This window comes from Rhinoderma darwinii, chromosome 5 (genome assembly GCF_050947455.1).
Source record: "Rhinoderma darwinii isolate aRhiDar2 chromosome 5, aRhiDar2.hap1, whole genome shotgun sequence".
NCBI lineage: Eukaryota > Metazoa > Chordata > Amphibia > Anura > Rhinodermatidae > Rhinoderma > Rhinoderma darwinii.
This window is the reverse complement of record NC_134691.1, coordinates 237,978,724-238,003,085: the sequence shown is the minus strand read 5'-3', so window position 1 is coordinate 238,003,085 and position 24,362 is coordinate 237,978,724. Positions and strand designations below refer to the sequence as shown.

The following is a 24,362-nucleotide window of genomic DNA, read 5'->3' as shown; positions in this document are numbered from 1 at the left end:
CCTGTTCTCAACAAAAAGGACAATAAATTCCACCATATCCTGACCCCAACGAGATGTAAACCTCATATTAAGGGTATTATGGCTGATGCAGTCCACAGAGGACATAAATTGGGACTCATTTAGGCTTTCCGTTGATGGGTTCCGCCAGAGCTATCCATCGGGGTAAACCATCAACGGAAAGGCAAACCGAAACCATAGCTTTCCATTGATTTCAGTGGTAATGCTTCCGTTGCTAATGGCATTGGTCTCCGTTCCATAAGGTTTCCATTTTTTTTATTATGGAAAAGCGCAGTCAAAATTAACGGTAATTCAAACGGAAGCTATGGCTTCCGTTTGCCTTAACGTTGATGGGTTCTGCCGACGCAAAGCTCCGAGGGAATCAATCAACGGAAAGCGAACGCTGATGTGAGCAGGCCCATAGCGGTTTCTTATGAAGTTATTTATTTGTACATAACCACATTTTTTATACGTTCCGGTTGTCAAATTGTTGCTAGTTAAAATTATACGTATTTTGTACGGCTATGTTTTTACTCTAATTGTGGGTGGTCCCTGCAGTATCTTATGCATGAATAACAGGAGTTGGGGGCGATACTAGAAGAGCCAGATGAAGCTTGGATAGCGCTAAATGGTTGTCGCCTTTTTACTTGTGATTGTGTCCACCACGCTGTGAATAGTCACTTGATTGAATAAAAGCCTGGTGAGTGCTCTGGTGACAAATATATTTGTTACGTTAAAAAGGAGGGGGAAAAAAAAAAAATACTGAAAAGTACTTCAAACTGTGCACCAAAACCGGCTTTAAAAATTATAATAAGACCTACCTGCGAAGGACAAAGGACATTTTTGCAATCATGTGATCAACTGTATAACATTCACTCTTGCACGACGGCAGAAGTCATCTCTGTCTAAGGCCTCATGCACACGACCGTATTTTTTCCCACCCGTAAATACTGGCGTAAATACGGGTCCGGTGTCACACGTATTCGACCCGTTTTGCACCAGTATTTACGGACCCGTGCCCGTAAATATGGGTCCGGTGTCACCCGTATTCCACCCGTATTTCCGGGCACATTTTTGGCGGCAAAATAGCACTGCACTAATCGGCAGCCCCTTCTCTCTATCAGTGCAGGATAGAGAGAAGGGACAGCCATTTCTGTAATAAAAGTTAAAGAAATTCATACTTACCCGGCCGTTGTCTTGGTGACGCGTCCCTCTCTTCACATCCAGCCCGACATCCCTGGATGACGCGGCAGTCCATGTGACCGCTGCAGCCTGTGATTGACCTGTGATTGGCTGCAGCGGTCACAGGGGCTGAAACGTCATCCAGGGACGGCCAGGACGTCGGGCCGGATGTCGAGAAGGACGCGTCACCAAGGCAACGGCCGGGAGACCGGACTGGAGGAAGCAGGAAGTTCTCGGTAAGTATGAACGTCTTTTATTTTTATTTTTTACAGGTTGCTCTTTATTCTGATCGGTAGTCACTGTCCAGGGTGCTGAAAGAGTTACTGCCGATCAGTTAAAGAGGCTCTGTCACCAGATTTTGCAACCCCTATCTGCTATTGCAGCAGATAGGCGCTGCAATGTAGATTACAGTAACGTTTTTATTTTTTAAAAACTAGCATTTTTGGCCAAGTTATGACCATTTTTGTAGTTATGCAAATGAGGCTTGCAAAAGTCCAAGTGGGTGTGTTTAAAAGTAAAAGTCCAAGTGGGCGTGTATTATGTGCGTATATCGGGGCGTTTTTAATACTTTTACTAGCTGGCCGTTTTGATGAGAAGTATCATCCACTTCTCTTCAGAACGCCCAGCTTCTGGCAGTGCAGACACAGCGTGTTCTCGAGAGATCACGCTGTGTCGTCACTCACAGGTCCTGCATCGTGTCAGACGAGCGAGGACACCGGCACCAGAGGCTACAGATGATTCTGCAGCAGCATCGGCGTTTGCAGGTAAGTAGCTATATGGAGCTATAAGTTTTATGATCATCCAGACCTGATAGTTTATTTGTTTATCTCTGCAGAGCTTTTCACCTCATGTGTCTAGTTGATGTGATTAATAGCTGAACGAGCTTAATTAGGCCTAGATCGGAGCATCTACTCCCCTATAAATTTAGATGTAGCATATGGGGAAGGCACTCGTGCAGGGGGGCACGAAGGCAGAAGTCATCTCTAAGTGTCATACTGTCAAAGTGTCCTGGCAGTTATACATGGCAGTTAGACAGGTAAGCTTTAGAAAACCAAACAAACTATCACACGCTCTAATTATTTGTATTTCAAACTATCTGTTTACAAACAAACATGTTCACTACCGCACTCATCATTATAGCTGCTCTTTGTTTACAATCCTATCGCCCATTTAAGCCTTGCCAAAAAACAGTCCACATCAGTCCCTCTCTCCTTGCCTCGCCCATGTACAGCTCCCATGCACTATTCACTTTCCTCAATCAACTTAACCCATCTCATCCCACTGCCCAACATAAAAATCGCTCTCATAAATCACATAACTATCTGCTGTCTCTCTCCATTCTCCTGCTACTAGCTGCAGGGGACATCTCTCCCAACCCTGGTCCTCCCTTTTCTTCTGCCAAGCTCAACCACTTACCTGCCACACATAGAAACCCTGCAAATCTTCTTACCATTCCTTGTACGTCTTCTCCTGTCTCTTTTAACTGTGCTCTCTGGAATTCTCGGTCCGTGTGCAACAAACTCACCTTTATTCATGACTTATTCCTTTCTAACTCTCTCAACCTTCTGGCTCTTACAGAAACATGGCTACACCTGTCTGACACTGCTTCCCCTGCTGCTCTATCTTATGGTGGTCTCCAGTTCTCTCATGCCCCCAGAACTGAGAACAGGCAGGGTGGAGGAGTAGGTATACTTCTTTCCCCACACTGCACTTTCCAGGTCATTCCCCCGGTCCCCTCACTCACATTTCCCTCTTTTGAAGTCCACACCCTCAGCCTCTTTCACCCTTTTTCCCTGCGAGTGGCAGTTGTCTACCGCCCACCGGGCTCACCCCGCCAATTCCTGGATCATTTTGCTGCCTGGCTTCCACAGTTTCTATCCTCTGAAACACCCACTCTCATCATGGGTGACTTCAACATCCCCATTGATAACCCAATCTCCTCATCTGCCTCCCAGTTTCTATCTTTAACCTCGTCCCTAGGTTTGTCACAACTTACTAACTCTCCTACACATGACGGGCATTCACTTGACCTGGTCTTCTTCCGGCTCTGCTCAGTTTCTGACTTTATTAACTCTCCTCTCCCGCTTTCTGACCACAATCTTCTCTCCTTTACTATCAAATATTCTCTGCCGCCTCAGGTCATCCCTACGTATCATACATACAGAAATCTACATGCCATTAACACTGTGAAACTCATAGACAGTCTACAGTCCTCATTGTCCCCTATCTCTTCCCTCTCCTGTCCCAATCTGGCTGCCAAACTTTATAATAACACTCTCAAAAATGCATTGGATGAAGCAGCCCCCCTTACACTCCGAACCACCCGACAAAGACGACGACAACCCTGGCACACGCCTCAATCCCGCTTTCTTCAGCGGTGCTTGAGATGTGCCGAACGACTGTGGAGAAAATCGCATTTGGATGCAGATTTCCTCCATTAAAAATTTATGCTCAAAACTTACACCTCTGCCCTTCACCGAGCCAAACAAGTCTATTTCACTTCTCTCATCTCCACACTATCTAATAATCCAAAACGCCTCTTTGATACTTTTCACTCCCTCCTTAGTCCTAAAGTGCAGACGCCAATCACAGAACTCAGTGCTGAAGACATGGCCACTTATTTTAAAGTTAAAATTGACAACATCCGGCATGATATTATCTCCCAGTCTCCTAGTAACATCGATCCCCTTCCCTCCCGCACTCCCTCTTCTTCACTCTCAGCATTTGACCCAATAACTGAAGAAGAAGTCTCGAGGCTCCTCTCTTCTTCTCGTCCTACTACCTGCCCTAGTGATCCTGTCCCCTCACACCTCCTCCAGTCCCTCTCCCCAGTCACTAGTCACTAGTCACTAGCTGGGCGTTCTGACGAGAAGTATCATCCACTTCTCTTCACAACGCCCAGCTTCTGGCAGTGCAGATCTGTGACGTCACTCACAGGTCCTGCATCGTGTCGGCCACATCGGCCCCAGAGGCTACAGTTGATTCTGCAGCAGCATCATCAGCGTTTGCAGGTAAGTCGATGTAGCTACTTACCTGCAAACGCTAATGCGCCTGCAGAATCAACTGTAGCCTCTGGTGCCGATGTGGCCGACACGATGCAGGGCCTGTGAGTGACGTCACAGATCTGCACTGCCAGAAGCTGGGCGTTGTGAAGAGAAGTGGATGATACTTCTATACACAACGCCCAGCTAGTAAAAGTAGTAAACACGCCCCGATGTACGTACATAATACACGCCCAGTTGTACTTTTACTTTTCAACACGCCCAGTTGTACTTTTGCAAGCCTCATTTGCATAAATACAAAAATGGTCATGACTTGGCCAAAAATGCTCGTTTTTTAAAAATAAAAACGTTACTGTAATCTAGATTGCAGCGCCTATCTGCTGCAATAGCAGATAGGGGTTGCAAAATCTGGTGACAGAGCCTCTTTAACATGCTCCACTCTATTGGCCTCAAGGACGCGGCTCTCTCTTGGTTTTCCTCCTATCTCTCTGACCGCTCGTTCAGTGTGTCATTTGCTGGTTCCACTTCTCCTCTTCCCCTTGCTATCGCGGTTCCTCAGGGATCAGTCCTAGGTCCGCTGCTCTTTTCTCTCTACACAGCTAATATTGGACAAACCAACAGCAGATTTGGCTTCCAGTACCATCTCTACGCTGATGACACCCAATTATATACCTCTTCCCGTGACATCACCCCTGCTCTAATACAGAACACCAGTGATTGTCTGTCCGCTGTCTCTAACATCATGTCCCCTCTCTATCTGAAACTGAATCTTTCTAAAACTGAGCTCCTTGTGTTCCCATCATCTACTAACCTCCCTAAACCTGATGTCTCCATCTCGGTGTGTGGCACTACTATCACTCCTAAGCAGCATGCCCGCTGTCTCGGGGTTATTTTTGACTCAGATCTTTCCTTTACTCCTCACATACAATCACTTTCACGCTCCTGACATTTTCACCTCAAAAACATCTCCAGAATCTGCTCTTTTCTTACGGAGGAAACCGCCAAAACTCTCATTGTTGCTCTGATTCACTCTCGTCTTGACCACTGTAACTCATTACTAGTCGGTCTTCCCCTCACTAAACTCTCCCCTCTCCAATCTATCCTCAATGCAGCAGCCAGGCTCATCTTTATGACCAACCGCTATACTAACGCCGCTAATCTGTGCCAGTCACTGCACTGGTTGCCCATCCCCTTCCGAATAAAATTCAAACTTATTACTCTCACCCACAAAGCTTTCCACAGTACTGCACCTCCTTACATCTCCTCCCTCATCTCTGTCTACCACCCTACTCGGGCTCTACGTTCTGCCAACGACCTTAGATTAAAATCCTCCATAATCCGAACCTCCCACTCCCGTCTCCAAGATTTCTCTCGTGCTGCACCCGTCCTCTGGAATGCGCTACCCCAGACAATCCGATTAATTCCCAATATCCACAGTTTTAAACGTGCCCTGAAAACATATCTATTTAGACAGGCCTATAACATTCCCTAATCTGACTTCTTTCCATGGCCCTCCTTTTAGATTAGTCATCAGAATAAGATTCCCTCACACTCCTTCTCTTCATGTCCGTCATACACGGATACTGGCTGATGACCGGCTCATGCAGCTTTAGGTCACCACCGCATGTGTATAAAAATGGCCGGACCATTGTACAGAACAAACACTATTACACTTTGTGTCTCCCCTATTCATAGATTGTAAGCTCTTGCGAGCAGGGTCCTCACTCTCCAGGTTTGAATTGTAAATGAACTTTGTCACTATGTAATGTCTGATATTGTTTGTTTCATGTCCCCTCTAAATTGTAAAGTGCAGCGTAATATGTTGGCGCTATATAAATAAAGATTATTATTATTATTAGCTCGGCTTACCATAAAGGTGTATTCACACATTGTGGTTAAAAGGATTTTTTGAAAATCGTGGCAAAAAAAAATAAAGACAAACCGCCACAAATATGCCGGCAACGTGTAAATACACTCTTGGTTAAAATGGCTGGCCCCCTAATCAATGTCAATCAGTCTTTTTAGAGACTTTAAAAAATAAAAAAATGGGACCACCGGCGCTGCAATGATGGACAGGAAGATAAAGGACTTTAAACAGACATCACGGCAAAGGTTTTAATGTCAGAGGCTACGCGTTTCAACACCGGACTGGTGTCTTCATCAGATTGGCCTGATGAAGTCACCAGTCCGGTGTTGAAACGCGTAGCCTCTGACATTAAAACCTTTGCCGTGATGTCTGTTTAAAGTCCTTTATCTTCCTGTCCATCATTGCAGCGCCGGTGGTCCCATTTTTTTATTTTTTAAAGTCTCAAATCTGGACAACAAACTTTGTTTGCTGTGTTTTGGACCTGGCAGCAGCCCCAATGCTCGTTTGACACCAAACGGTGTCCATTGGTCTAGGTGAGCTTATTTCTAACAAAGTTTGCTCCCTTGCCTAATCTAGCTTTTACTTTGCACTATGTGGCGCCGTGTCTCTTTTTCTCTCCTGTTCTAATCTGTCTTTTTAGTCCGTCATCTGGGAGTTTTTCAGCATCTGTCCCATTTCAGTTTAAATATCAATGTAAACCAGATTTATGGAGACCTCCCAGGCCCTGTGAAACCTCACACCCAAAACTTCACACACCTAAGACAGGAAAGACAGTACCAATCGACGAGTGTTTGACCCCATGCTATACCACTCCTTTAAATGATACAATCTGACAACGCAGCGTTCAGACCAAAAGGATGCGCACTTCTGGTCTAAATTCTATTAGAACTACTGAGGCATTCTGTTTTTAGTGCATCATTCTAATGTGGATGTAGATATTACAAAACATTTCTACAGCAGTGTGACAAAACATGTTTAGGCGGTTTGCCAAATGCATGATTACCTATTACAAAGATTCACATGCTTCTTTTGAATGATTCACTGAAAAGTTTATAATAATGCTGAATCAGATTTAGGTTAAGTCAATACCTACCAATTCGGTCACATGACTTGCGAAGGTGTCAATCTTGTTAGGCTGCAAAAGAAAGATATAACGTGATTCTAAATCTACAAACACGTTTATGGATATGAGACAGTCACAGATGAGAGTTGAGTGTGCAATGATATCTCAGCCTAGACGCAACATGGTCACATATCTTTCATTGGTGTGACAGTCACACTTCCATTTATTTCAAAGTTGGTCAATTGAGACATCAATGAGTTCAGAATCTGGTACAGCATACTTTTCAAGTATATAATAATAAAAAAACGTAGTCGCTTTTATTATCACTTCTGGCTACTCTTTTACTGCCTACAAATCACTCAATGAGGAAGATATTAAAAATAAAAAAACTAAAACAAATATATATTGATCATTTTAGCTACCAAGATGAATAGAAAAGTAAGAAATGCTAAGGATAGATTCACAGACAGAAGATTTTTTTGCTGAAAATCAGTTCCATTTATTTTAATGTTGTTGTCTCTACAGAAGGTGCATAGATTTCCGTGAATTCCATGCAGATGAATGGCAGTCATTTTCAGTCAGAGAAAATTTCTGCACCAAAATCTGCCACGGGTGAACCCATCCCAAGGAGTCATACACACGACCGCATTGGTTTTGCGGTTTGCAAAACCACAGGTCCGTTGCAGTACATTGGCCAGCAAAAAATCCTTGTTGTGCATCCGTGTATCAGGACAGACTCCCGGATCCACAACAATTCACCAGTATTGGCGAATCTGCAAACCCGGACCATAAAACAACATGTCCTAAATTTTTTCGGTCCAGTGTAAACCACGGTCGTGTGAATGGGGCAATAGAAAAGAACGGGTCTGCAATTCATCCGTAGATAGGCCTTGTTCATACATTGCAGATTTGATACAGATTTTGCATGTATTTTTTATGCCAAAACAAGGAATGGAACCTAAAACAGAGGTACTATATAAGGCCCAGTTCACACAGAGTTCTTTGGCTCTGATCTGGACACGGAAATCGCGTTCGGAATCCGCACAAAAAAAACGGCCGAAAATGCCTCCCATTGATTTCAATGTGAGGCAGAGGCATTTTTTTTGCTGCTCGCGGGAAAAAATATAAAAATGACACGTCTTTTCTGGACATGGTTCCGCTTCTGACCCCCTATTAAAAAGTCAGTGGGAGGCAGAAATAGAGTTTATCGCGTTTTTGGACGCGGTCCTCAATGGTATACTCGATATACGCCAATATAATTCTCAATATATGCTGCGAAAAAGCGCAGGCAGGTCAAAATCTGCCTCAAAATTCCTGAAGTAACTTTGAGGCTGATTTTTTTCTGCCTGCAAAATACTCCGGGTGAACTAGGCCTTAAAGGAAGGCTTCAAAGTGTATCCTCTCCTTGATTGAATTCTGGTGTGGGCTTAAAAAGTGTATGCAAAGTCTGCAGCAAACCTGCCCTGTGTGAACAAGGCCTAACTGGCATAACATGTCACCCAATACCTGTACATTACTATTTTACACTGAGCTGTGAATGTAATGAAACAAATACATGTAGGTTTATTCAGCTATTGTGAGTGAAATAAACCTTCAGAATTAACTACAAAGTCTATCTTTAAAGCTTTGAAAGAAAGGTTCGGGCATACCTCGCCCACCCAGCCTTATCTCACATGAGGGTTTGGATTTCCCAGGTTTGTTATCAAAGCAATATCAGGGGAATACCCGGCAATAGTAATAATAATTTATCATAGTCAAATCAGCAGTGTCAGTGAATCTGGAATATTATACACGCAGCTAAAAATAAAATAGACGCATGTGCATGGCACAGCCATCATTATTCATTGATCTGAATTCAGGATGGAGCTACCGACAGACCAAAAAGCATAGCTAATTACATTCAAGGTATCATAAATGTGAATGATTCCTTGCATATAAACACACATGCAGTACTTTTGTTGCCATTATCATCCCTATGAAACACAAAATTATTTATTTATATTTTTTTATCTATTGATAAGCCCTTATGCACACGACAGGGTTTCCCGACCGGGTGACGGCCGATTAAAAAACGTCCGTCACACAGCCGCAGTAGAATGGGGCTATTCACACGACCAATTTTTTGACGGCCCGGGACATGCCCTATTTTCGGCCGTTCTACCGGCCCCCATAAAAGTCTATGGGGCCGGGTAATACACGGCCATCACTTGAATGTGCTCAAAGTGATGGCCGTGTCCTCTGTCGCTCGCTCTCTGTCTCCTCCTCACAGTGCGAAGTGCATGCGAGGAGGGTATTTTTTTGCTCCATGTAGGAGCGGAATCCCCAGCCACAGCTTCGGCAACGCTGTGGCCTGGGATTGGAGATTCCGCTCCAGGAGAAGTCCCTGACTTCACGGTGTCCATATATGAACACAGTGACGTCAGGGATTTCTGAAGAAGAATCCCCAGCGATGTGGCCGGGGATTCCGCTCCAGAAGAAGTGCGCGGCACCACCTGGGGGGGGGGCTTTGCGCGGCACCACCTGGTGGGGGGGGGGGGCGCGCTGCGCGGCACCACCTCCGGGGGGGGGGGGGCGCGCGGCACCACCTCCGGGGGGGGGGGGCGCGCGGCACCACCTACGGGGGGGGGGGGGCGCGCGGCACCACCTACGGGGGGGGGGGGCGCGCGGCACCACCTACGGGGGGGGGGGGGGCGCGCGGCACCACCTACGGGGGGGGGGGGGCGCGCGGCACCACCTACGGGGGGGGGGGCGCGCGGCACCACCTACGGGGGGGGGGGGCGCGCGGCACCACCTACGGGGGGGGGGGGGGGCGCGCGGCACCACCTACGGGGGGGGCGGGGCGCGCGGCACCACCTACGGGGGGGGGGGGCGCGCGGCACCACCTACGGGGGGGGGGGGCGCGCGGCACCACCTACGGGGGGGGGGGGGGGGGCGCGCGGCACCACCTACGGGGGGGGGGGGCGTGCGGCACCACCTACGGGGGGGGGGGGGCGCGCGGCACCACCTACGGGGGGCTACTCTTTTACTGCCTACAAATCACTCAATGAGGAAGATATTAAAAATAAAAAAACTAAAACAAATATATATTGATCATTTTAGCTACCAAGATGAATAGAAAAGTAAGAAATGCTAAGGATAGATTCACAGACAGAAGATTTTTTTGCTGAAAATCAGTTCCATTTATTTTAATGTTGTTGTCTCTACAGAAGGTGCATAGATTTCCGTGAATTCCATGCAGATGAATGGCAGTCATTTTCAGTCAGAGAAAATTTCTGCACCAAAATCTGCCACGGGTGAACCCATCCCAAGGAGTCATACACACGACCGCATTGGTTTTGCGGTTTGCAAAACCACAGGTCCGTTGCAGTACATTGGCCAGCAAAAAATCCTTGTTGTGCATCCGTGTATCAGGACAGACTCCCGGATCCACAACAATTCACCAGTATTGGCGAATCTGCAAACCCGGACCATAAAACAACATGTCCTAAATTTTTTCGGTCCAGTGTAAACCACGGTCGTGTGAATGGGGCAATAGAAAAGAACGGGTCTGCAATTCATCCGTAGATAGGCCTTGTTCATACATTGCAGATTTGATACAGATTTTGCATGTATTTTTTATGCCAAAACAAGGAATGGAACCTAAAACAGAGGTACTATATAAGGCCCAGTTCACACAGAGTTCTTTGGCTCTGATCTGGACACGGAAATCGCGTTCGGAATCCGCACAAAAAAAACGGCCGAAAATGCCTCCCATTGATTTCAATGTGAGGCAGAGGCATTTTTTTTGCTGCTCGCGGGAAAAAATATAAAAATGACACGTCTTTTCTGGACATGGTTCCGCTTCTGACCCCCTATTAAAAAGTCAGTGGGAGGCAGAAATAGAGTTTATCGCGTTTTTGGACGCGGTCCTCAATGGTATACTCGATATACGCCAATATAATTCTCAATATATGCTGCGAAAAAGCGCAGGCAGGTCAAAATCTGCCTCAAAATTCCTGAAGTAACTTTGAGGCTGATTTTTTTCTGCCTGCAAAATACTCCGGGTGAACTAGGCCTTAAAGGAAGGCTTCAAAGTGTATCCTCTCCTTGATTGAATTCTGGTGTGGGCTTAAAAAGTGTATGCAAAGTCTGCAGCAAACCTGCCCTGTGTGAACAAGGCCTAACTGGCATAACATGTCACCCAATACCTGTACATTACTATTTTACACTGAGCTGTGAATGTAATGAAACAAATACATGTAGGTTTATTCAGCTATTGTGAGTGAAATAAACCTTCAGAATTAACTACAAAGTCTATCTTTAAAGCTTTGAAAGAAAGGTTCGGGCATACCTCGCCCACCCAGCCTTATCTCACATGAGGGTTTGGATTTCCCAGGTTTGTTATCAAAGCAATATCAGGGGAATACCCGGCAATAGTAATAATAATTTATCATAGTCAAATCAGCAGTGTCAGTGAATCTGGAATATTATACACGCAGCTAAAAATAAAATAGACGCATGTGCATGGCACAGCCATCATTATTCATTGATCTGAATTCAGGATGGAGCTACCGACAGACCAAAAAGCATAGCTAATTACATTCAAGGTATCATAAATGTGAATGATTCCTTGCATATAAACACACATGCAGTACTTTTGTTGCCATTATCATCCCTATGAAACACAAAATTATTTATTTATATTTTTTTATCTATTGATAAGCCCTTATGCACACGACAGGGTTTCCCGACCGGGTGACGGCCGATTAAAAAACGTCCGTCACACAGCCGCAGTAGAATGGGGCTATTCACACGACCAATTTTTTGACGGCCCGGGACATGCCCTATTTTCGGCCGTTCTACCGGCCCCCATAAAAGTCTATGGGGCCGGGTAATACACGGCCATCACTTGAATGTGCTCAAAGTGATGGCCGTGTCCTCTGTCGCTCGCTCTCTGTCTCCTCCTCACAGTGCGAAGTGCATGCGAGGAGGGTATTTTTTTGCTCCATGTAGGAGCGGAATCCCCAGCCACAGCTTCGGCAACGCTGTGGCCTGGGATTGGAGATTCCGCTCCAGGAGAAGTCCCTGACTTCACGGTGTCCATATATGAACACAGTGACGTCAGGGATTTCTGAAGAAGAATCCCCAGCGATGTGGCCGGGGATTCCGCTCCAGAAGAAGTGCGCGGCACCACCTGGGGGGGGGGCTTTGCGCGGCACCACCTGGTGGGGGGGGGGGCGCGCTGCGCGGCACCACCTCCGGGGGGGGGGGGGGCGCGCGGCACCACCTACGGGGGGGGGGGGGGGCGCGCGGCACCACCTACGGGGGGGGGGGGGGGCGCGCGGCACCACCTACGGGGGGGGGGGGGGCGCGCGGCACCACCTACGGGGGGGGGGGGCGCGCGGCACCACCTACGGGGGGGGGGGGGGGGGCGCGCGGCACCACCTACGGGGGGGGCGGGGCGCGCGGCACCACCTACGGGGGGGGCGGGGCGCGCGGCACCACCTACGGGGGGGGGGGGGCGCGCGGCACCACCTACGGGGGGGGGGGGCGCGCGGCACCACCTACGGGGGGGGGGGGGGGGGCGCGCGGCACCACCTACGGGGGGGGGGGGGCGTGCGGCACCACCTACGGGGGGGGGGGGGCGCGCGGCACCACCTACGGGGGGCTACTCTTTTACTGCCTACAAATCACTCAATGAGGAAGATATTAAAAATAAAAAAACTAAAACAAATATATATTGATCATTTTAGCTACCAAGATGAATAGAAAAGTAAGAAATGCTAAGGATAGATTCACAGACAGAAGATTTTTTTGCTGAAAATCAGTTCCATTTATTTTAATGTTGTTGTCTCTACAGAAGGTGCATAGATTTCCGTGAATTCCATGCAGATGAATGGCAGTCATTTTCAGTCAGAGAAAATTTCTGCACCAAAATCTGCCACGGGTGAACCCATCCCAAGGAGTCATACACACGACCGCATTGGTTTTGCGGTTTGCAAAACCACAGGTCCGTTGCAGTACATTGGCCAGCAAAAAATCCTTGTTGTGCATCCGTGTATCAGGACAGACTCCCGGATCCACAACAATTCACCAGTATTGGCGAATCTGCAAACCCGGACCATAAAACAACATGTCCTAAATTTTTTCGGTCCAGTGTAAACCACGGTCGTGTGAATGGGGCAATAGAAAAGAACGGGTCTGCAATTCATCCGTAGATAGGCCTTGTTCATACATTGCAGATTTGATACAGATTTTGCATGTATTTTTTATGCCAAAACAAGGAATGGAACCTAAAACAGAGGTACTATATAAGGCCCAGTTCACACAGAGTTCTTTGGCTCTGATCTGGACACGGAAATCGCGTTCGGAATCCGCACAAAAAAAACGGCCGAAAATGCCTCCCATTGATTTCAATGTGAGGCAGAGGCATTTTTTTTGCTGCTCGCGGGAAAAAATATAAAAATGACACGTCTTTTCTGGACATGGTTCCGCTTCTGACCCCCTATTAAAAAGTCAGTGGGAGGCAGAAATAGAGTTTATCGCGTTTTTGGACGCGGTCCTCAATGGTATACTCGATATACGCCAATATAATTCTCAATATATGCTGCGAAAAAGCGCAGGCAGGTCAAAATCTGCCTCAAAATTCCTGAAGTAACTTTGAGGCTGATTTTTTTCTGCCTGCAAAATACTCCGGGTGAACTAGGCCTTAAAGGAAGGCTTCAAAGTGTATCCTCTCCTTGATTGAATTCTGGTGTGGGCTTAAAAAGTGTATGCAAAGTCTGCAGCAAACCTGCCCTGTGTGAACAAGGCCTAACTGGCATAACATGTCACCCAATACCTGTACATTACTATTTTACACTGAGCTGTGAATGTAATGAAACAAATACATGTAGGTTTATTCAGCTATTGTGAGTGAAATAAACCTTCAGAATTAACTACAAAGTCTATCTTTAAAGCTTTGAAAGAAAGGTTCGGGCATACCTCGCCCACCCAGCCTTATCTCACATGAGGGTTTGGATTTCCCAGGTTTGTTATCAAAGCAATATCAGGGGAATACCCGGCAATAGTAATAATAATTTATCATAGTCAAATCAGCAGTGTCAGTGAATCTGGAATATTATACACGCAGCTAAAAATAAAATAGACGCATGTGCATGGCACAGCCATCATTATTCATTGATCTGAATTCAGGATGGAGCTACCGACAGACCAAAAAGCATAGCTAATTACATTCAAGGTATCATAAATGTGAATGATTCCTTGCATATAAACACACATGCAGTACTTTTGTTGCCATTATCATCCCTATGAAACACAAAATTATTTATTTATATTTTTTTATCTATTGATAAGCCCTTATGCACACGACAGGGTTTCCCGACCGGGTGACGGCCGATTAAAAAACGTCCGTCACACAGCCGCAGTAGAATGGGGCTATTCACACGACCAATTTTTTGACGGCCCGGGACATGCCCTATTTTCGGCCGTTCTACCGGCCCCCATAAAAGTCTATGGGGCCGGGTAATACACGGCCATCACTTGAATGTGCTCAAAGTGATGGCCGTGTCCTCTGTCGCTCGCTCTCTGTCTCCTCCTCACAGTGCGAAGTGCATGCGAGGAGGGTATTTTTTTGCTCCATGTAGGAGCGGAATCCCCAGCCACAGCTTCGGCAACGCTGTGGCCTGGGATTGGAGATTCCGCTCCAGGAGAAGTCCCTGACTTCACGGTGTCCATATATGAACACAGTGACGTCAGGGATTTCTGAAGAAGAATCCCCAGCGATGTGGCCGGGGATTCCGCTCCAGAAGAAGTGCGCGGCACCACCTGGGGGGGGGGGCTTTGCGCGGCACCACCTGGTGGTGGGGGGGGGGGGCGCGCTGCGCGGCACCACCTACGGGGGGGGGGGGGGGGCGCGCGGCACCACCTACGGGGGGGGGCGCGCGGCACCACCTACGGGGGGGGGGGGGGCGCGCGGCACCACCTACGGGGGGGGGGGGCGCGCGGCACCACCTACGGGGGGGGGGGCGCGCGGCACCACCTACGGGGGGGGGGAGCGGCGCGCGGCACCACCTACGGGGGGGGAGCGGCGCGCGGCACCACCTACGGGGGGGGAGCGGCGCGCGGCACCACCTACGGGGGGGGAGCGGCGCGCGGCACCACCTACGGGGGGGGAGCGGCGCGCGGCACCACCTACGGGGGGGAGCGGCGCGCGGCACCACCTACGGGGGGGAGCGGCGCGCGGCACCACCTACGGGGGGGGAGCGGCGCGCGGCACCACCTACGGGGGGGGAGCGGCGCGCGGCACCACCTACGGGGGGGGAGCGGCGCGCGGCACCACCTACGGGGGGGGAGCGGCGCGCGGCACCACCTACGGGGGGGGGAGCGGCGCGCGGCACCACCTACGGGGGGGGGGAGCGGCGCGCGGCACCACCTACGGGGGGGAGCGGCGCGCGGCACCACCTACGGGGGGGGAGCGGCGCGCGGCACCACCTACGGGGGGGGAGCGGCGCGCGGCACCACCTACGGGGGGGGAGCGGCGCGCGGCACCACCTACGGGGGGGGAGCGGCGCGCGGCACCACCTACGGGGGGGGAGCGGCGCGCGGCACCACCTACGGGGGGGGGGAGCGGCGCGCGGCACCACCTACGGGGGGGGGGGAGCGGCGCGCGGCACCACCTACGGGGGGGGGGAGCGGCGCGCGGCACCACCTACGGGGGGGGGGAGCGGCGCGCGGCACCACCTACGGGGGGGGGGAGCGGCGCGCGGCACCACCTACGGGGGGGGGGAGCGGCGCGCGGCACCACCTACGGGGGGGGAGCGGCGCGCGGCACCACCTACGGGGGGGGAGCGGCGCGCGGCACCACCTACGGGGGGGGAGCGGCGCGCGGCACCACCTACGGGGGGGGAGCGGCGCGCGGCACCACCTACGGGGGGGGAGCGGCGCGCGGCACCACCTACGGGGGGGGAGCGGCGCGCGGCACCACCTACGGGGGGGGAGCGGCGCGCGGCACCACCTACGGGGGGGGAGCGGCGCGCGGCACCACCTACGGGGGGGGAGCGGCGCGCGGCACCACCTACGGGGGGGGGAGCGGCGCGCGGCACCACCTACGGGGGGGGAGCGGCGCGCGGCACCACCTACGGGGGGGGAGCGGCGCGCGGCACCACCTACGGGGGGGGAGCGGCGCGCGGCACCACCTACGGGGGGGGAGCGGCGCGCGGCACCACCTACGGGGGGGGAGCGGCGCGCGGCACCACCTACGGGGGGGGAGCGGCGCGCGGCACCACCTACGGGGGGGGAGCGGCGCGCGGCACCACCTACGGGGGGGGAGCGGCGCGCGGCACCACCTACGGGGGGGGAGCGGCGCGCGGCACCACCTACGGGGGGGGAGCGGCGCGCGGCACCACCTACGGGGGGGGAGCGGCGCGCGGCACCAACTACGGGGGGGGAGCGGCGCGCGGCACCAACTACGGGGGGGGAGCGGCGCGCGGCACCAACTACGGGGGGGGAGCGGCGCGCGGCACCAACTACGGGGGGGGAGCGGCGCGCGGCACCAACTACGGGGGGGGGAGCGGTGCGCGGCACCAACTACGGGGGGGGGGGAGCGCGGTACCCGGCCGTCAAAAAATGGGACATACCCTGTTTTCGCCCATTCTCCCGTCCCCCATAGAAGTCTATGGTGCCGGGTAATACACAGTCGTCACTTGAATGTGCTCCAAGTGATGGCCGTGTCTTCCGTCGCTCGCGGTCTCCTTCTCCTCCTCACAGTGTGAAGTGCATGTAAAGAGGAGGAGGAGGGTATGTTTTTTTGCTCCCTGTAGGAGCTTCGGCAACGCTGTGGCTGGGGATTCCGCTCCAGCAGAAGTCCCTGACTTCCCTGTGTCAATATATGGACACAGTGAAGTCAGGGACTTCTGAAGCAGAATCCCCAGAATCATTTTGCCTTTAAGTCAGGAACTTCTCCAGACTATCTACGAGCCCGTGTGGCGGTGCCGTCTATGAGGGGAGCCCGTGTGGCGGTGCCGTCTATGAGGGGAGCCCGTGTGGCGGTGCCGTCTATGAGGGGAGCCCGTGTGGCGGTGCCGTCTATGAGGGGAGCCCGTGTGGCGGTGCCGTCTATGAGGGGAGCCCGTGTGGCGGTGCCGTCTATGAGGGGAGCCCGTGTGGCGGTGCCGTCTATGAGGGGAGCCCGTGTGGCGGTGCCGTCTATGAGGGGAGCCCGTGTGGCGGTGCCGTCTATGAGGGGAGCCCGTGTGGCGGTGCCGTCTATGAGGGGAGCCCGTGTGGCGGTGCCGTCTATGAGGGGAGCCCGTGTGGCGGTGCCGTCTATGAGGGGAGCCCGTGTGGCGGTGCCGTCTATGAGGGGAGCCCGTGTGGCGGTGCCGTCTATGAGGGGAGCCCGTGTGGCGGTGCCGTCTATGAGGGGAGCCCGTGTGGCGGTGCCGTCTATGAGGGGAGCCCGTGTGGCGGTGCCGTCTATGAGGGGAGCCCGTGTGGCGGTGCCGTCTATGAGGGGAGCCCGTGTGGCGGTGCCGTCTATGAGGGGAGCCCGTGTGGCGGTGCCGTCTATGAGGGGAGCCCGTGTGGCGGTGCCGTCTATGAGGGGAGCCCGTGTGGCGGTGCCGTCTATGAGGGGAGCCCGTGTGGCGGTGCCGTCTATGAGGGGAGCCCGTGTGGCGGTGCCGTCTATGAGGGGAGCCCGTGTGGCGGTGCCGTCTATGAGGGGAGCCCGTGTGGCGGTGCCGTCTATGAGGGGAGCCCGTGTGGCGGTGCCGTCTATGAGGGGAGCCCGTGTGGCGGTGCCGTCTATGAGGGGAGCCCGTGTGGCGGTGCCGTCTATGAGGGGAGCCCGTGTGGCGGTGCCGTCTATGAGGGGAGCCCGTGTGGCGGTGCCGTCTATGAGGGGAGCCCGTGTGGCGGTGCCGTCTATGAGGGGAGCCCGTGTGGCGGTGCCGTCTATGAGGGGAGCCCGTGTGGCGGTGCCGTCTATGAGGGGAGCCCGTGTGGCGGTGCCGTCTATGAGGGGAGCCCGTGTGGCGGTGCCGTCTATGAGGGGAGCCCGTGTGGCGGTGCCGTCTATGAGGGGAGCCCGTGTGGCGGTGCCGTCTATGAGGGGAGCCCGTGTGGCGGTGCCGTCTATGAGGGGAGCCCGTGTGGCGGTGCCGTCTATGAGGGGAGCCCGTGTGGCGGTGCCGTCTATGAGGGGAGCCCGTGTGGCGGTGCCGTCTATGAGGGGAGCCCGTGTGGCGGTGCCGTCTATGAGGGGAGCCCGTGTGGCGGTGCAGTCTATGAGTGCATGTGAGGAGGAGGAGTTTATGCCATTCGGACAAAGCGCTGTATGCTGCCGGTTTCTACAATGTGGGGGTGCCCTTATACAGGGGTACTGTGTGGCAGGGCTGGGGTGTACAGCAGGTGGAAGGGGGCACTGCGCTGGCTCCCTTCCCCTGCTTGTTTTAAAAGCGCCCTGGCCAGGCGCTGTAGCGATGCCACTATAGCAGAGCAGGGAGGTATCTCGTTGCTCTGCTATGTGCTAGACCCACTTTAGCTCCCTTGTGTCCGGGGACTCCACTCTGATAGAGCGCTTGATGTCTCTGTCCATTGTTTTATTTTCCTGCCTTAGCCGAATCTATTGCCTCTACCCAGCTAAGTGTGGCTTGTGTCTGGTAACTGACTTGCTGTGTGTCAGTGAGCATTTACTTTTGGTCGTTTGAATACCTTGCTGGGTTCCTCCAGCTGTGCACTCTAAATTCGGCTTACGGCAGTGACAATTTTAAACTCATATGTGGTCTGTCCTTTGCTACACGTAGCCTAATAAAAAATAAAATTTAAAAATTTAAATATATTTTCTATTATAAATTTGGGTGGTCAGGAAAAAGGGTTCTGTCTGCCTGCAGGCATTCCTTCTATTGACTATATGTATTGTACCTGCTGACTACCCAGGGTCACAATCTGTTTTTCTATCAGTATGCCATCGGTGCAGGTCCGACACCCGGAACCCGCACGGATAAGCCGCTCCGTTGGCCTGCGGGCACCGGATGTTGAGGCACATAATGCGATGTACGGAGCCCGGAAGCAGTTGGCTCCGTACATAGCATAGCGCCAGTGCTGCTGAACTGCAGGTCTGCCCCTATTCGCCGCTATTCCGTGGCCGGAGCGAACAGATTCCGGCTTGTACGTCCGGTGCACGGACCAGCTGATCAGTGCGAGGCCCGGGTGTCTGACCCCCACAGATTGTGTATTGATGACCTATCTGATGGATAGGTCATCAGAAGCTGGAAAACCCCTTTAATCTGTGGGATTGCAGTCCTAAAAATTTGCAACACTTTGTGGTTCGTTTATCCGGCAGAATTTCCGCTGCGGCGCCGGAAAAATAAAAACGTTCACTTACCCCCTTCCCTCCGGACAGTCCAGCCTCCTGGGATGCCACTGCCGGTCATGTGATTGGCTGCAGCGGTCACATGGGAAACGTCATCCCAGGAGGACGGACTGGAGAAGCAAGGAACTCTGGGTAAGTATAACTTTATTTTTAATTTTTCTTACTTGCGATTCACTAGAATCACGGTTATTCAGCCGCAAATATCGCAACACACCACTTTGTTCCAGGTTTAAGCACCTTATTGAATTCAATGAGAAAACCCACAAACAAGAGCTGCAATTCCGCAGGATTAATTTAAGAAATCGCACATCAACTTGTTTGTGTTTCTTTCGGCGCATTTTTCCACAGTGTGGGGACGAGATTTGTGGAAATCTCGCCCACACTGCTGCTACTGTAATATGCTGCAGATTTTCCGCAATTAATCGGTTGCAGAAAATCCGCAGTGTTTATGCTGTGTGTTCGTACTCTTAGGGTACGTTCACACGGCTTATTTTCAGCCATTTTTCGGGCCGTAAACTGCTGAAAAACTGCCAAAAAATCAGAAGCAGAACGCCTCCAAACATCTGCCCATTCCCGACAGGGGATTTTTTTTTTACACGGCCGTTTTGAAAAACGGTCACGTAAAAAAAAAAAACACCCCCGAAAAAGTGCATGTCACTTAAGCCATTTTTCATTAACTCTATAGAAAAAAACAACTCCAAAATCGGCCGTAAAAGACGGCTGAAAATCAGGCGCTATTTTCCCTTGATAGGTAGACATATGGGTAGTTCGCAAGTCGTGGTAATACTGAAATTTTACTGTGACTATGTGTTACTGCGGAGCCCTTAACCTAAGAGTACATTTACATGAGTCGTTTTGATTGTGGTTTATACAATTACAAAAGCAACTCAAGTAATACACGAAGTATGTTAGCACATCTAGCTAAACAAAATTATTACTTCTGAATGAAGTTTTCCTTTTAATATATATATATATATATATATATATATATATATATATATATATATATATATATATTTTTTTTTTTTCTTCCCTTTTTTAACTCCTCAGTTTTCACCCTGTTAACAGATGCACAATTTTTTTTTTTAAATTATTTTTCAATTGATGTTAACTTACCAACTCATAATTCACAAGTAGAGAACATGGAGTAAAGGCCTAAATAGGGGGAAAAAAAAAAGGATTACATTAAAATTCAAGGGGGGGGGGGGAATAAATAAATAAATAGTAATCTGTCTATGCATCTAAACTAAACTGCTCTGCTCCCTTCACTTCATCACTATGTGGAACAAAGTTCTACGTGGAACAAAGTTCTATAAGGCCCCATGCACATGACCGTAATTTTCATCCGTAATTACGATGAAATTGTGGACATATTAATTTCTATTGGCCACAGACAGCTTTCCGTATATTTACGGATGCGAGTACGAGCCATAGAAATGATCTGTAAAATATAGAACATGTCCTATTCCTGTCCGCAATTGTGGTACCGACTCGCCCATAAAATTCTACAGGCCATTCCGCAATTGCAGACAGCTACGGATGTGTATCCGTAGCCGTCTGATCCGTATCTGCGGACAGTAAAAACTATTACGGTCGTGTGCACGAGAACTTAGAAGATGTACTGCAGCATTCAACGATTAAAGTGTACTATTTTTATTAGCCTTTTTTTTGCCTACCCCCATTAATCTGATGCCACAGCATGCAGTAGGTCAGGTTATATCTTCCTTTCCTAGTAGGAACTTGTGCCATGTAACACGATACACTCAATGCTATTTATTCGAAATAATTTGGCCTTATGTGAACAATCAGCCTCAGCTTACCAAAACCACTGGCTCCGGTACAGCCAGGATCTGGAATCAATCCACAGCACCTCACTCTGAATAGAAACAGATGTCTTGTGTCTAGCCTGCCTGCTTCAGGGTAAGAAAAAATATAAGGCGGGGTGTGTATGTCACGGCAGTGACCACAATTGTGTGCGATGTGGAATGAAAGTGGCGATACAGATTTGCTTTTACTCCTAGATAGAACTAAATGAAGCAGGTCAATGGGGATTCTTGTTCTCTAGTGCCAGGTAAACGTTATATAAGCAATTTATTGCTTGCATTTTAAGTAGTAACTATAGTAGAACATATGGATAGGCAGAAACAGACGATTTGTGCAGTTCAGAAGCGGTTTGCACATGTTGAATATACTTCAATTAGAAAGAGTAAAATCTATGTTCTAGCTTGATAACCATTTTTAACCCTTTCATGACCAAGGGTCATTGATGCCCGTGTCTCCAGGTCAAATTTTACATTTTTGATATGCACTTCTTTAAACAATATTATATTTGGAACCGCTTTGAATATCACAACTATTTTTACTTTGTTTTTACAAGACTTATGAGCCTTTCATTTTCTAGACTTTTTTTGTGATTTGTCTGCTCATAATAAAAATTAACACTGAATTAAACGAAATCAAAAAAACACTTTTATCATCACTTTTTAAAATGTATCCATCCATCCATCCATCCATCGTAGATTTCTGTAACAATTAGTCCTCTTCTCTCTCCGTCACCCTGGATCGCTGTGAGGGGAGAGTGAAGAGGGCTATATACACACGACCGTGAAAAAAATGCCAGTCAACCAATCAACGGTCAGTTTTTCATGACTGTTTTGCATCAATGTTTCTCAAAATTTTAATCCATTTCCTTGCCGTCTGACCGTTTTTAACCAGCTTTTGCTATTCGATTTCATGGGATTACAAAAAAAAAAAAAATGGATGAATTGCCCAGTGCCCATGTAGATATTGACGCAATACCACTGTAGATAGTGCCACATTGCCCACATAAATAGTGCCAGTGCCCACATAGATAGTGGCCACTGTAAATAGTGCCACAGTTCTCCCTGTAGATAATGCCACACATATATATTCCCATATATGGACAGTGACATCAGGGGTTAACTAAGAGCGGAATCTCCTGCCAGAGCAATCTGACACCGGAGATTCCACTCCTAGAGAGCCGCTGACATCATTGTCCATATATGGATAGGGACACCAGGGCCTTCTCCAGTAGCGGAATTCCCGGCAGGAGTGTCGGCCGGGGTTTCCCCTCCTTGAGAGAGCCCTATCTACCGCGGGGATGGAAAGACGGCAGGTCTTTCCATCCCCGCGGTAGATAGTGCCACCCCCCCACCCCTGCCCTGCTGTTGATAGCATCGCACCCGTGACTGTAAATAGTGCCACCCGAACAGAGTCTAGAAGCGGAATCCCCGGTGTCAGATCACACTGGATGGGAATTCCACTCCTAGACAGAGCCACTATGTCAGTGTCCAAATGGACAGTGACGTCAGGGGCTAGGTCTAGAAGCGTAATCCCCAGCCAGTGCAATCTGACACCGAGGATTCCGCTTCTAGACTCAGTTCAGGTGGCGCTATTTAGAGTCAGGGGTGTGATGCTGGATAGCAACCCTCTGCTGTAGATCGCATCGCACGCCCCACTGTAAATAGTGCCACCTGAACTGACTCTAGGAGCGGAATTCCCGGTATCAGATCGCACTGGCCAGGGATTCCGCTTCTAGACAGAGCCCATAACGTCACTGTCCAGTGACGTTAGTAGCCATGTATTGGAGCGGGGCGAGGCACTATCTACAGCGGGGATGGAAAGACGACGGGGCTCCCCCTAAGGAGGGGAATCCTCAGCCAGAGCGCTGGCCGGGGATACCGATGCTGGAGGGAGCTTTTGTGGCGCTATTTACAGAGGGTTTTGCAGGGGTTGTGGGTGGCACCATCTCCAGTGGGGGTGTATTCCGGGGCTCTCAAAGCCCCGGCACATGAGTGCAGTGCTGCTCACACTGAAGCAGCACTGCACTCATTAAACACCTTCCAGGCTGCCTACGTCTATACACATGCTAACTACACGGGGCATCGGCAGTTAGAACGTATATAGCCGTATGGCAGTCGTGAATAGTGTTAAATTTGAGTTTCTCTTTTTAACCTGTTTGCCTGGATTCACCATCTAGTCAAAGTGACACAACCAGCTTTCATACACTCCCGTAGTAACTTTGCAGTTCTTGACATTACTCCAGTTTATAACCCGCAGCTAGAAAGTCAGCACTAACCTGGAAATTATGTACATGACAGCTAAAATATTCCCAGCAGTACAGATTTCAGCATATAATTATGCTGATTGTGAAAGATAATCACCCACATTAATCTACCCGAACCCTATATACATCTAAAAAGTACTGTACTTTTGCCATACTGCCTCACATGCTTCAGAAATCTTGAATGCTCCTTACCTTATTTAAGCTAAAAGCCTGCTTTTGCCATAACTGTTGGTTTTCAAGTTACAATGCACAATAAAAAAAAGATCAAGTTGAGCGGGTAAAGCACTGCTCTGTATGGGTGCAAATAGAGGACAGAGCTGCATTCGAGGGAGGCTCTACCAAGTCCATAATCTAACTTCAGAAATGATTACATAGAATCAAGCGTTCATCTATAAAAGCTTACCTTTACTTCACAGCTTTTGTGACAGACATACTTGCACACTTAAAACAAAAGAAATAGGTTAATGGAATATGGAGATATATATACACATATATTTTTTTATTTTTTTTTTTCAGATTAGACTGAAGCAGTATCTTGTCACATAGGTTAGACGTTAGCTGTGCAACAGGGGAAATAGGTTCACATTGCCATAATGGTACCTAAAGGGGTTTTCCCAATTTAAGGCCTTACTCACACAAACGTATTTCACAACCATGTCGGGTCATAATTGCCCAGCCCTACCCAACACTGACCAAGCAATTCAACTATTCATACATTAGAGTTTTTTCACGGAGCGTGTCTAACAAAGCTCACTACATGTCGGATTCTACTTTGTTTTAGCAACTCAAATTCGGCCATTGAAGTCTAT

General features: G+C 50.0%; 1 protein-coding gene across 5 annotated transcripts in view; it reads right to left on the bottom strand.

Moving 5' to 3' along the window:
• The window catches only part of TNS3 (tensin 3), a 509,208-nt gene that overhangs the window by 289,675 nt on the left and 195,171 nt on the right, over positions 1–24,362 (bottom strand). For all 5 annotated transcript variants that reach the window (XM_075827007.1, XM_075827004.1, XM_075827005.1 and 2 more), the window contains exons 3-5: positions 23,957–23,994; positions 20,583–20,621; positions 7,142–7,183 (exon numbers count right to left, since the gene is read on the bottom strand). In XM_075827007.1, the coding sequence (XP_075683122.1) occupies positions 7,142–7,183; positions 20,583–20,621; positions 23,957–23,994 (119 nt within the window). The remainder of the gene's footprint in view (positions 1–7,141; positions 7,184–20,582; positions 20,622–23,956; positions 23,995–24,362) is intronic.